Source organism: Eufriesea mexicana, unplaced genomic scaffold (genome assembly GCF_001483705.2).
Source record: "Eufriesea mexicana isolate 0111107269 unplaced genomic scaffold, ASM148370v2 scaffold492, whole genome shotgun sequence".
Taxonomy (NCBI): Eukaryota; Metazoa; Arthropoda; class Insecta; order Hymenoptera; family Apidae; genus Eufriesea; species Eufriesea mexicana.
This window is the reverse complement of record NW_016908641.1, coordinates 528,066-542,985: the sequence shown is the minus strand read 5'-3', so window position 1 is coordinate 542,985 and position 14,920 is coordinate 528,066. Positions and strand designations below refer to the sequence as shown.

The following is a 14,920-nucleotide window of genomic DNA, read 5'->3' as shown; positions in this document are numbered from 1 at the left end:
TGCTGTGGAAACCATTCGAAGATGACGGAATATTCACTGTCAACTTGGGAAAAATCAATAAAATCGACGGGAATCGTTTTCGATGGGAACCCTTGAATTTCTGCCGACACACCGTCCGGGAAGATCGATCAGCCGGGTCGCGAAGAAAGCGATGGAAATGCTGGATGGTCCGCGGACGCGGTGCGACGAGCCGCAACTCTGGCGTCGGGATTCGATTAGCGGCCGCGTCTCGGATTCGCGTATTAAAGGGTTCGGGAGCGGGAACGGGTCGGATACGCATGAAAGTCGCGTCGGTATTCGTAACTCGATTTTCGTAACCCGATCCCGTATGGTAATGCGTATTCGGGCGCGCTCCGTAAACCGGGTTAACGTAGGCGAGAGAATGTTTAACCTGGTCGACGGAGGATGCGTATTGTTATTTTAATAGGCATTATTTGATTTTAAAGTTCAGTGAATGCCAGTGTGTTGCTGAAGGGGGATTTGATTGCTTCGCCGATAAGGGTCGAACCCTATTATTTTCGTTCTCCAATCCCTATTCCGTGGCAGCGACGGTCTGCACGCACCGCACACGCATTCGCACATTCTGAAACGGCTACTTTTCCTTTATCCCGCCGGAAGGAACGTCGATGCCCGTCGATCGGGGGACCTGCGTCGGAACGTTTCTTGCAAGTCCGATTGGGTGTCGGATTCGGGTTCGAAGTGGAAAATAAATTGTCGCGAGGTTGGAATTAGTCAGTTTGGGGAGTAGTATCAGCGTCGAGGATCGAGGATAAGCGTTGGGTAAAGGCTGGAGAAAGTCTCGTAATTATGACAGCTTTCTTTTCGATTAATCGTCAAACGATAGCGCTGATCTGTGGGTAATTCGCGATAGTTTGAGCTAGGTTATTTATTATAGTACTGGAGATACCGAAGGTATCAACGTGACTGGTTGCGAATAGTTTAATTTTGAGGTACTTTTGAAAGAATTATTTTACTATTTCATCTCGCCGTATCTCTTTAATTGTCGTAATTTATTTATAGTCGTTGAAGATCGAGGATGAAGAAAATTTCGCGATTGTGACAGCTTTCCATTGGATCAATTGTCAAACGATATCGCTGATTCGTGGATAATTTACGACAGTTTGAGCTAGGTTATTTATTATAATACCGAAGATACCGACGGTGTCAAAGCGATTTAATTTTCAGGTACTTTCGAGAAATTTAATTTTACATTTTATTAGGATAGAAAAATTATTATATATATTCCTACTTATCTTCGTCATTGGTTTGTAAGGCGTTTAGCTAATAGACACAAGGGGTCCGATATAAATTATAAAGTATCGAGATAGTCATATCGCGTTGGAATTATTAGAACAAAGAATGCAAAAGCTGGGAAAATTGATTAAAAATTTCCTACACCCAAATTCTTCGATAAATGTCAAATCTTTTCTAATGCTGTCAAACATTTTATTTCTTTTACGGGAGACTCTGCATAAAATAACCCTGTTTTAGGATTCGTTAACGTTTCCCCTTTCCTTTTCTTTCTCCATCAAAGGCATTCCGCTTGATCGAATGTAGCCGCATTTCAGGCGGAATTAGCGGCGCGCTAGGAAAAATGCACCCGAAGAAGCCGTGCTCATGTATGCCGGTTGATTTGCCGCAAAGGGGACGAAATAGAGTAAAGGGAAGTGGGGTTGAGCCGCTAAACTCGCCTCCAGTAAATAGAGTCTAATCAACTGCGGGCCTTGGCCGATCGACCAGATTTCGACCTAAAATGGCCCCATTGTGCGGCATTCGTACACTCCACGCGCTGGTATTTCGACTGCTTCGCCTACTTTGTTAAATAACGGCACTGCGCAACTTTCTCTTTCCTCTAGAATTCGCCACATTTTATCCAACACCTCCGAAAAGAGGAACAAATTGTCGCAGGAGTCAAAGGATCGGCAATAAATCGAAATCAAAATTGATCCGCTCCAAACTCGAGTAAATCAAAGAAATTGAACGCGAACATCTTCGGATACGAGATCGATATGATTTTCTTACGTCTTCTCCAAAAACGAAGAGATAAACTCGCATAGGAACTCCCCTTCAACCGCACTTGGAAAATTTTTCGAGTCGATCACTGACTCCGAACAGACTTCCACAGTGACAAGCATTGATTGGCAAATTAAAAATTTCATTTCGGAAATAATAAGTCTCGCTCCCTCTCTCATCTGCGTCGTTGAAAACAAAAGGAAACGGTCGATCGCCATAGCCTGTCATCGATGAATTATTATCCCCAAACAACCCTCCTCCCAAATATTCAACCAGCGAAGAAACCCTTGAAAAAATATAGCATACACGAAGAAAGAAGGAGTAAAGTAGGAGCGATAAGAGCGGAGAAAAATTCGCGAGTCAGCTTTTTCTCTAGGAGCGCGGACGACGTTAACAAAATCCCCGGCTCCTAGACAAATACCAGGGCCGACGATAATTTCGGCTGTGGGGTGGTCGCGGGTTGCGAAACGAAGTTAGACCGATCGGCTCCTTGCGGGGTGAACAGAGCCGGCGAAGGATAATTAAGTAACGCAGAGGGGTGGCTCGTTGGGGGTAGCTCTCGTGGAGACGCGGTCACGAGACCGCTCCGTCTTCTCGTAACTTTTTCTTGCCTCGTCTCCGTGCTGCGGAAAAAAATTACACGATATGTATATCGCGCGAAGGGGACGAGAAATTCATCTTGCTAATCTGTTTCGGCGACAGGCGTAATTGGAAAGAGAGCACTAGGGCCAAAGTGCGGTGGCAGCAAGCGGCACGTGAGCGAGCAAATATCAAATCCATGCGTCGTAAAATTCGTCGTAAATTATTATTCGACGCGATTTCCACGAATTTTCTACGTAATGCGCGTCTTCGCGAAGGAAACTATCTGTTTTCGGGGTTAAATGGCTTTCGCAAATTTTTTTTTTTAATTTCTTTTCAATTTGGCAGCAAGGAATCGTGACAGCGTAATAGCGGTCTGGTCAGAGAATAAAAATCGACGTGATTGGATTGCGAAATTAGTTCTCGAAATTAGCCAGCAGAGGAAGAGTTGATTTCGTTTCGCGTAAACTCGAAAACAGGCGGCTCTCCTTTGCCGCGGCGAATTCACTTTGTACAATTACATCAAATGATGCCTGGAAAATGTAAATGCGGAAGGGATGCGCGGGCAAGTATGCTAATAACGTGACCTATCTGCGCGATAGTCCAGCATTAAATTTACCTTACATTCCCCTGCGCGAAGGGATATCTAGTCTCGTATTTCCAGTCTCCTACGCCAATGCAGCCTCAATTTATATCCCGCTTAAGCACTGCTTGAATTATACAATTGTTCATACATTTTCGAATTTTCGTCTTCCAAATCTAACTCCAAATTCGTTCGCTGTCACTCGAGAAAAGGTAATAGGAAATCAAAGAAAACCTGGTATTATCGGAATCTTTCTTCGAAACGCAACACTCACTCCCATAAAGGAATCTCGAAGCAGCCACCGAAGAATGTTTCCTTCGTCCCTGTTAAAAGAAGGGACACTTCCACAAACTTTTCTATCCAACTCCTTCGTCACCTCGTATCCCTTTAACTCTGTTCCTTTCACCTCGTTGTTATTATTTATCCATAGAGGCGCGCGCGCGTGCGAGTGCCACCCTCCGGCTAAAGAAGAGCGACGCGCTTAATTTCCAAGAGGGTGCCGGGCAATAATCGCCGACAATAAACGCGAATCGCACTTGATTATTATGATTGTTCGACTCCTTTCTGCAGAACCCTCAAATAACTTCGTTTCTCGTTAGTAGCCGGGCTGCCACCCCTTGTGCCAGTGAAAACGTAGGGTGGATCCGTGGGTGGAAAGGGGGCGGCCGACGAGGCCAAAGTGGGGGTCGTCGTTTCCGTCCGCGGGGCAGAAGGTCGGGGACGAGCGACTGCGTTGCAATTTGAAAAATTACAGCCGCCGACCGACCCCCGGCCGACCCCCGACCAACCCCCGACCGACTCGCGTATACGTTCCCCGGGCTTTTGCATTCCTCGTGGTCTGGAGACGAAATGTTCCGCGAAAATGAAAGCCGTCCCGACGATCCAGGATTCATGGACTCGCGCGAGTCGCGGATACAGCCGGGTACATTTCGAATTTCGCGCGCTTCGATTGCGGAGTGATTTGCCGTTCAAAGGGTCGTAGAAATTATGGCAAACGCCGGGAATAATTAACGAATCGTGTACGTTTTTTGAAAAGTCTCTTGAAAATTTGTACGAGTAATGTGTTTTAACGATTTTAGTCATAATTTTGAAAATTTTAAGAGTTTTCTTATGTTTAATGCTTAGGGTTCTATGCCTTGTTTTTGGATCTCGATATAGGGTATAAGTTTAGATCTTATCGAATCTCGATGTTTAATGATTTTTATTTCAATTTAGAAATTGCTTTAGTTAGATTAAATGGATTTTTTCGTGGATTCGAACGTTCGCCATTTTACTACAGGTATCCGTGTATTCTCCAGCGACGAAACCGTGTTCAACGCTATACCCTAACTGTAATTCTGCGGGCAATCCCCGATCAACTCGACACGCCACGCAACCCTCGTATAATCAATCCGTTTAATCGGATTAATTTGTTAGTCGAACAAGACGCAACGATCCGGTTATTTTCTCGAGATCGTTGTCGCTGATTCTTGTTTGTTTTCTCGATAACTTTATTTGAATACGCCTACACCCTCTTGTAAAATGTCTACAGATATATTTCCTAATTCGTTTGGCTCCTCTCGTTCCAACAGAATATTCGAACATTTGTCAATTTAATTAATACTATCGCAGAATAAATTTTGCAGCAGAATTTTTGTGTATCGCTACGTCTTGGCAAGTTGTAAAAATATTTAGATAGCAAACATTTAGATATCGACAGCAACGGAACAGTAAGTATTCTTTTCCTTCTAACGTGTATTCTTTTTACGAAACGAAGGGAGAATATTTCTTAGATTAAGATGAAGAATAAATTAGGGAGCAAAGTGAAGAAATTACCACGTTAATTTAACAAAAGCGAAGAAGTTGCATAAATAATTGGAAAATTTTTATTTTAACGAATTTTCGCGACCAGTTTCTACGCACAAAAATCACTGTCTTCGTTAAAAAGGCTTCACGAGATTAATCTCTTCACGAGAGCATCGAAAAAATCTCTTTATCTGTTAGTCTAAGGTACAAGCAAGATTCTCGTTGATACACTTGACATTTCGTAGCAATTATTATCGCGCTGTCCGATCTTGCCCGAGCAACGAGACTCTATCATACTTCACCACGGAACTTTTACTCCAGTCTCCGTGGAAGTGCGCCATAAATCTGCGACGGTTTCCTACGGTTTCCCGATACAGAAGCAACTTTTCTACAAACAACCAAACTGGTCCCTGCAACTTAGCCCGTGTTAAGGAACAGCCGCCTAATTTATATCCAATTCAAAATATCTCGTGGAAACTTTCCACGATTTATTCTCCATCGTTTATACATCCCTAAGACTCTCGACACACATACGCCATACGTCGGATTACGAATTATTAGCCAATAATTATTCGCCAATTATTTAGGCAACTAGTGGAGGCAATGAAGGCCACTGCTCACGGTATTAGATGCGACGTGTCAGTCAGCCTGTTAACGTGCAAACGGCTAAGCGTATTTAAAAATATTAAGAACATATTACGCACCGTACAAACGTGTAAATAATTTATCACAGCGTATTCCACGGATTATTTAACACTCGTTGATATTCCAAAATTCCGTTCCATCTGCCAAGTTAACACTAGAACTGCCTGTGAGTTTGTTGTATAGCAACCGTATATTTATTATAAAATTATAAATTACACGCGTCTTATATCCTAATTGTTCACTCTCACCCCTCTCATACCAAACTGAAACTCCTCGTAACACATTGACTCAGATCCATAGCAACTGCACGACACCACGCATTCTAGATCTTCCACTCGCACTTCCAAAAAACATACATATCTACATTCGTGCCATTACTCGACCTCACACACTTGCATTCGCACTAATAAAACCAAATCCGCATTATCAACCCAGTGAAAATGACTGGTGCCAGAATTTTCCTTTTCTCAATCACCGAACATATACACCTCTGCTTTAAGAATAAAATTGGTATCAACTCGTATTAAGAAAGAACTGTGATCAATATATTCACTCGTATTCATCGTACCGCTGAAATTATTATAATCTGTGCAAGTTATAGTTAGGAGGTACCCATTGACACTAGATTGCCGGAGGTTGAGTATATACCCATTTTGCCTGAAATGAGTCAATTCGAGTGAAACATAAAAATTGAAGTTTTCTAAAAAAAAATAAAATTTTATTTTAAAGGAACTTTATTCGAAACAATTTTTACATACATATTCTGTTTTTAAAATACATTTTCCGCAGATTTTTGCGAGGCAATACGACCCTCGTTCGACAGGGTTGGGTGACGGTACTTGGGATTCGGTTAACAAGGGGCCTGTCTCAACCTAAGTCCGCACGCGTGGTACCCTTGGACCTCGGTGGACTAAGGGGCCACAAACTAGTAAATTGACAAGTTTGAACATGAAAGCTCTCGCATCAGATTGTTTCCAAAAAATGTTTATGCCCAAGAAATAAGTTACGCGTGTGTAAAACGACCAACTTTAAAAATATTTAACGAGTCAATTTGACTGACGTCCGTGAAAATCGGTATAGCACATATGGATTTTTGGAACTAAGGAGTGGGGAGGGGAAGGAATTAGTATTTGTATACATTTTATAATTCTACGGAAAACCAACATATGTTTTAGAAAAAAATTATTTAAATTTTTCTATATATATAGCAATAAAATCGTAAATGAGTGAAATTGACTCGTTCCGGCAATCTAGCGTTAAAGATCGGTAATTGTAGCGTTAATCGGAATTGTGAAACTCCGAAGCAAAAGACAAATGTAAAAAGAAAGACTCCTTACTTTTACTTTTACTCCACACAATCAGCTTCTTCCTCGTCCCTCTCCTCGGCGTGTTCTTAATCGAAAGGGAACAGCTCGCACGGAGGCTGGCACCTCTCAGCCCGAAAAGTGGCGGGCGCCAATCCCTTGGGCCGCCTGTCCGCCATCGAGCGGAAGCCGAATTTTCATATCGGGCCTGGAGGACACGTGCGGAAGCGGAACACTTGTTCCGATGGGCCGATCGCAATCTCCGCGATGATGCCGCGTACGTAGCGCGCCGGGTCGCGGTACGTGTTTGTCGGAAATTCTCGATTACGCGAAGGAAGAGGGCCGGTTTATTACGAGCACGTGGGAGGACTCGGCGCGGCACGTAACGCGGTAGGTAATACGTGTTAGCGTGGCTGCGAGTGGCGGCCAGAGTTGCTCCACGGTGTGTGCACCGTGGTGGTGTATGGCTGCTGTGTCGCCGGGAACACCGTAAGATAGGGTCTCGTTATTGTAGCCGCGCCGTTCGCTAAATTGCCGCCCTAGGCTGGGGTTTAAGCATCGGCCGCGTGGCAAACGGTCGGCCTCCGCGGGCGGCTAAACCGCCGGACCAATTAACTTTCAATTAGAGAACGGAGATAACTCTTATCGCGTCCGCGAGGGCGCCATTTTATGGGCCCTTCTTTACCCCCCGGCCGACGTTTATGTCCGCGCTGATGCATGGTCCTCGGAAGGGTTAGATAGAGATCGCGCCGCGCATAAAAGTGATATTATCCGAGATTCAAGAAGCGACCGATCGAACGATAGAGTGGGTCGGATCGAATGGTATAGGGGTGGGTACGGGGTTGGCGACGGCATCGTTCTTCCATCGTCTCTGTGTTCCCGTGTTTCCGGGGGTGATTGGTTTTTCAGGGATCTTCCTCGGTAATTGACTCTGCCTGATGGGTTGGGTACAATCCTTTCACTTGGGTGGGAAGATTTTCTTACGTGGATATCGATGTATAGAATGGAGATAATGCGAGGTAACGATTATTAATTTTTACACTCGAGTGGAGCCTCTCAGTCGCCATTTAAACAGATTCTAAAGCAGATTCTAAAGACGGATGTTAATTAATATGTGAAATTTACAATTACCCACCGATGCGTGGAATATCGAGGTAAAAGGATTCTACGTCTTAATTTGCATACGATTTCTTATTTACCGTTTTAGAAATATCGTCGACTTTATGGCGGAAGGTCTTCGAATTACTATTATCCTGTAATGAAAAAGTCGCCGCGCAAAAAGCAAACGGAAGGGTGATTTTAGAAATACCGTGGTCGCGATGTCTTTTACCGCATTTATTTATCAGTCTTTACCTTAATAAGTAACTTTCGTACGCGATCTATTTTCGATTTATACGCGACCCGATATCGCGCGCATATCGCAAAACAGCATGTCGGGCTCCAGACGCGTATACATATTCAGCGAACGTATTAACCTTGCAAAAACTTCCTCCAAAAAACCGATTGAATAATCATCGTATAAATCACTGCGACGAATAAGTCCGGCCACAACGAGGAGAAAAAGGGGGGGAAAATAAATGGTATTAAACGGATGATACTCGAAATGGAGGAACAGCGTTGGAGAAAAAGGGTACGTGCTCGGTACGCGATCGGTGGATCGGATCGCGCAATATGGCGGCGACTAATCGACCCCGTAGACAGCCACGTAGACGATGGCGAATTTAGAAAGCGTTCCCTGGAAGCCGTTCTTCCCGAACTTCGACGAAACAGCCCCTGCACGCCCGTGTTTCTCGCATACCGATTAACGAGCAAGGCTACGACGCTTAGAAATCGTTCCGTTTTGCCTCGTTACCGATCGCCCGCTACGAACAATGCCTCGTTCGTATTGTTCATCGCGTAAACAGACACGGCGTTGGTCAGCGAGAGACGAGCAGCCAACGTACCTACACGGCACATCCATATGTATGATTATGAGGACGGGAGTTATCACCGAACGGAGGAGAGAGACTCGACGAGGAACGAGCCCGCAGCTAAGTTCATATTTGTGCATTACGCTCACGTGCAACGATACAATAAGGAATCCTTCGTATCGGGGGATGCATGCTAAGTACCGGTCGCTCGTTGCACCCAGCCACGACTCTCTTCGCCGCCACGATTCTTTCTCGTGCACACACCGCGGCCCGATCGCCGCTTCCCCGTCGCCTTCGCCTTCCCTGGAAAAGCTTGATTGGATGTTCGATGAATTAATTCCCGGCCAGGCGAACCCCTTAACGACGGGACGCTCCTTCGATTCCATTCGCTTCGCTTCTTTCCGACGATTCAATTCCATTTCGTCGGAAAGCACGGAGCTGCCGACCGTTTCGTCCCTTAGGGTCTGACTTTGGGTCTGTGTTTGGGTCTGGGTCTGGGTCTGGGTTAGGTTTGACGTGGGATCGTGTTTCGGGGACCACGAAGGGGGCAGAGAGATCGAGAAGAATCGTGAATGGAAGTTTGGATTTTCTGGCAGTCAAGTTTTTCCACTTGCATAGGTGTGCTGTCTTGATCGATATATCAGGAATTCCTTCGGGGATTTAACTAGTTATTTTTGGTGTCTCGCGTTGCTCTGTTCCTTTGGAGTTATCGTGTTCTTCTTTTGGACAATTGGATATTTTCGTTACTAGGGGTCTGCTTTTAGAATTTAGGATAAAGAGAACGATATCCAAGAAGAGTTTCCCGTCATCTATGCAAGATGAACACCGTTCCCAGAAGACGTTTACTCTAATCAAGAATGACGGGAAGTCAGTCATGGGGTAGTTTAGACACTCGAAATTATAAAGATCGAAGACTTGGAAATTAATTAGGATTCTTGGGAATATTCAACTTGGAATAATTAGCAGCGAATACATCGGGATATCGTTATACTTGAATCGGCTGTGTTTAATAAAATATATTACTTGTACGACTACGTGTAACAGCCTTGTTGGGTTCGGAGCTCGATTCGCGCCGTGATATGCGATAACTGTAGCAGATGTTGCACGTTTGACGATAGTTTTACGAAAAACACGAATTACGAGTAATCCATCGGTACGTTATTCTCCCTTTCCTTACCCCATTACGGGAAGCAAACAACGGATGAACAATTGGAAGCAAAATAACCGAGAAAGCTTGGACGAAAGTGACTGAGAAGATGGTGAAATCCAGGGTTCTTCGGGACATTCTTATATTACATTCTTAAAATGTAAACGTACCACTACGTCGCGGCGGGATAGCGTATCGTGCAGAGCGTGCTACGCAGCTAATCAGAAAGAAAGATGGCGTCCGCGAGGAGTGTGGGTGCCGCAGTCAATTACACGTGTAACGAATCTCCCACCTTTCGGACAGAAACGCGAAATAACGCGACGCTGGTTATTTTCACCAGAGTCTGACGAGGCGATTTTGCGCGCTGTCCGTGTCGCGTTTCGTATCGATTTCTCGGCTATTTTATTACGTGTCGCGCATTCTCCGGCGTAATTGCATAAAGACGCTGCGTGAGATAAATGGACGATCGGAGCGGCGATTGAGTAACAGAAAAAGTCGTGGTTTATGAATAACCATGAGTGTGGGGCGATTCTGGTGTCTGTTGTCCCCCGTTGTTTCGTCGTTGCACTCGAGTAAACGGAAATAACGAGCGTCGTTATTTCTGGCGTTCGATCACGCTTCCTATTTTCTATTCGCGCAACCTTGCGATTTCTATTCAGTAGAACGAGCGTGCATGGTGTTAGAAGTTTAACGCGATCCGTAGGAATGTCGTAAACGCTATTTATAGGCGGCAAAATATCCCCAAACCGCGGTGCGCGCGTTCTTCCACGTACCAGGCTGATCGATCTAGCTCGAATCGATGGAATCGAGGAAATCGAAGGAAATCGGAGAAGGAAGGGATCGATGGAGTATAGTCGTTTGCTCGAGAAACGATAGTAACTGGACACGCGATCTTGGACGGAACGAATTCGACGCATCGATACCGGCAGACGCTTTCAAAACAAAAAGAAAGCCCGGCCGTGATGCAATTTAAGCGTCGAACAACTCCCACGTGACCGTTTTAGTAATAGCGATTAAAAAGACTGCGACGGGAAAAAAAGAGAAACTAGCTTGCTCCAAAAAAACACGTGATTTCGGTAAAAAAAAGAAAAAAAAAATAGAAAAAAGAGAATAAAAAAGAAAGAAGAGGGAAAGGGAAAAAGACACGGTCACAAGAGACGAGTGGAAAAAACGAAAACGACGAATCAGACGCGTCCATTCATTCCCTGGAAGATCGATACCGTTCGCCGTATACCATTTCCGAATAACGCGAATTCGATTATTCCCGTCGATTCGGAGCACTTTCTGCACGGCGAAACGGAAAAAGGGTGAAAAGGAAAGGAGAAGATGGGAAAACAAGGCAGCAACAGACTGTCCTGGACGAAAGCGACGAAAACCCCATGGCACGGCAAGGGTTAAGAATCGGGAGGCGCGCACGTGGCTCGCTTACGGGCCACTTCCGGGGAACGTCGCCCTTGGCTCGCGACAAGGTAGTCTCTCTACGGTTCGTAGGTGTACGATCCGACCTCTTAACCATCCGGCAAATGTCATTAGTAGCGGTGGGCGGAGCCTACGCGGCGATAGAGGTAACCGCGACCGCGACTGTGTGCGGCGTTCGCCGCACGGCCGCTCCGTCCGTCTGTCTGTCAACAAAGGGGGTGCAGTGACGCAAGCAGGCCGAGCGAGAGTGCGCGGTGTCGGTGTCGCGGTGGCGGCGATGGGCGTGGCCACGCGCCGCGACCGCGCCACGCGATTCGCCGAGTCGGACCGCGGTGGGTGGGGCCGAACCGCCCGCCACTCGGCGCACGCTCTCGCGCCCTCTTTCTCGCTCCTTTTCCCTCCAACGGCGGCTGTCTCGCTTCCCCTGACGCGGGTCGCGGCACGGCTCGCGTTACACAGCCGGTACAGTCCGGTCTAGTCTGTCGTTCGGTCACGAAGCAGCCGTTTAGCTGTCTGCGACCCCCACGTCCGCGGCGCACATCGGGCGCGTGATTCGAGCGATCGAAGGGACCGACCCGTCGACGAGGACCCGTAACAGCTGGTCCACGACGCGAGAGTCCGAGCTCCGAGTTGTTGACACGCACGTGCGCGCGCGTGAGCTCTCGTCGCTTCGCGTATATACACGCACGAACGTACACATACGCGCGCATCTCCGCTGTTGGTGTACCTCGCTTTTCTCTTCCGTACGTAGTCGACCGTCGGTCTGCTTTCGGTTTTACCGCGTGCGGAACCCCTCGATGCCGACGACGTTCCGGTGGTTGGACGACGATGACGCGGGAAGAGGACGAGAGACGCGATGGACCATGATACGCGATAGAATATGACTGTTGTTCCGTTCGGTGTGCCGGCTTGTTGTTTGGTGTTGTTGCGGGAACGTGAACTCGTTGTTCGCTTGGTGGTGCACGCGACAGACGACACGCGGTAGTGCGTCGACGAAGAGAGTGATCTACGTTCACGAAGGGGAACTGGAAGAACGAAGGAAAAGGGAGAGAGAGAAAGAGGGATAGAAGGAAAAGGGAAAGGGAGGAAAGGGAAAGAAAGGAAAAGAGAGAAAGAGACATGTTGCCGTATCAGATGGCCATGGATTATGGGGGCTTTCAACGACAAAGCCCGGTCGGGGTCGGTGTCGGTGTCGGCGTCGATGTCGGCGGACCCCATCAGGGGGCCGCTGGGGCGCTCAACATCAACCCCGCGTTCACGCACTCCTGGTTCGTACCGGCGGACCTCTGTGTCCCGTACAAACAGAGTCAGGGTCCTCTCCTCGAGCCAGGGCATGTTGTTTCTCTTATACTTATTTTTCTTACTATCGTATCATAATAGACAACGTAATAGTTAACTTTATGATATCTGCTCGGACGTTACGATCTACCTAGCCCTTTCGATGCGATACGCCATGGCTTCCTTTGGAAAACGCCTTACCGCGAACGGGGTCGCGTAGTCGTCCTTTACCTACCGACTGCCATTGCTTCTCGGGGATAACGAAAGGGTTGCGACCACGAGGATCCATCGACGCATCGCCGCTAGTATCGCCGAACAGAAGGGGAAACGTTGTTTTCCATTTGTCGCCTCGAAAGTGACGAGAGTATTAATCGCGAGAGGGGTGAAACGCGGGTCGGCGTTCGTGGAGGTGGCGCGACCCTTTCGAGATAGGTTCAACCCTTTTGCGTCGTTGACGAAGATGTTGGCGGTAATTTATCATTCGAGTGGTGGATTTCGGCTTCGTGGAGCGTTTTCCAGGGACTTTGATAGGCTCGTAGAGAACCGATTCACCCCGGGGGTACCGATTCATACGATTTCATCCGATCTAATTGCAGTCGTTTCGTCAACTACTTTGACAATCAACTACTTTCACGGTACTGCGGGTTCTTTGGTATCCGTGTAAGAAAAGATCATCGAGACGTTGCGTTTCATTCGTTTCGTTTTACATAGAACGTTTTACATGGAACATGGTAAAAGTCCATAATAAATTATTACACACTCGAACGATGGAATTTTCCAACGTCGTTGGTATCGTGAAATCAAGTACAGTGTGTCGCGCACACCGACGTTTCTACGAGCTTTCTATAAGTAACTGCTATACCCACATCTTTGCTATACGATTTCGCGAAAGTTGCACACCGAATTATCGTTTGCAGTCGGCATTATTTCATGGACGATTCGTCATATTCGATTCGTATATTTTATCGCGTTTAAATTCGCATTCGTCGATCCCGAGGAAAACCGCGATCGATGCACGTCAGCTACATTCGTCAACGATGCGAAGGCCTTGAGTCTCGATATTTCTCAAACGGTCTAGATAAATTTCAAAATATCGGGGACTAAGTCAACCGTCCCGCGCAAGCTTAATCTCGCGACGAATTACCACGGGGATTTTCATTTTCATGTGCTTTTACAAGGAATTTCATTGGTTTACCGGCAAACATTGTCGCTTATTGGTTCGAAGCAGCAAAAGGGCTAGAGATGCGTAGCAAACTGCTCTCTCGAGGTAGATCGCGACGATTTACTCGATCACTTAACCATAAACCATAAAATAGCTCAAGTAACACGACTTACATCTGTCGAGAAAAAAAGTACACCATAGTTTCTAGTTAATATATTCTCACGTGTAATACTTCCTTATAACATTCAGAAACAAACCGCTTTAGAGATACGAAATCTCGATCGCGTACAGGGTATTTCCGGCTTCGTAGTGAACATACGTCCGCGCGATAAAGCTGAATTTATTATCCGCGTACAGTGTCGCTCTTAACTTCCTCGGCAAATTTATACCACGGTCCGGTAATCGTTTTCTCGCTACGTTTCTATCCCGGTTATATTTTCCCAAATTTCGGACGTTCGCGTTACGAAGGTTCGAGACGTCGAAGCCAGAAGCACCATGCGCGATGAGAAAGGAGCGGAAAAAATGTCCGCTCGCGTCCAGCGCGCGAGTAATGTCTTCCTCGGACAATCGATTGCCCGGTGGATGCGTTCACCGTCGTCCCCGTGCATCGTCGCGACGTTACGATTCAGAGAACGGCTGGCATTAATATGTGACGTCCGTAGAACGACGATGACGTCACTCGAGGCGACGCTGTAAATAGTGCGCTGCAAAGCCGATGTTATAACTGTAAATCATTCCTCGCGCGCAGGATGTCGAATTTTTATCAGGCTATCAATCACCTTCGTTCGAGTGCTCGCACCAACGGTGATAGCGTTCGAGTGTCCTCTTCTTTGTCTCTTTCGTCCAGCTTCGATCGCGCGTTCCTCTCATCGGCCGCGAAAGAGAAATCGAGGCGAAAAAGCCGAGCGAAACAGCGGCTGAATAACGAAACGGCGTAGCACCGAATGGAAAAGAATGGTAACGAAGGTGAATTTTGCAACGACGATCGAATATCCGCGGTTTCGTTGCCTCATCCGCGAATTTGCATACGCGCTCGTATTTTTTACGGCCGTACGTGAACCAACGATTTCTCGATGGCGGTCGCGCGACCAGCGC

The 14,920-nt window shown here is 46.7% G+C and overlaps 1 protein-coding gene across 1 annotated transcript in view; it reads left to right on the top strand.

Moving 5' to 3' along the window:
* The first annotated feature begins 12,504 nt into the window (after positions 1 to 12,504).
* Positions 12,505 to 14,920, top strand: part of LOC108545664 (protein trachealess) — a 32,167-nt gene continuing 29,751 nt past the window's right edge. Inside the window, exon 1 of the mRNA XM_017897389.1 lies at positions 12,505 to 12,653. Within this exon, the coding sequence (XP_017752878.1) occupies positions 12,505 to 12,653 (149 nt within the window). The remainder of the gene's footprint in view (positions 12,654 to 14,920) is intronic.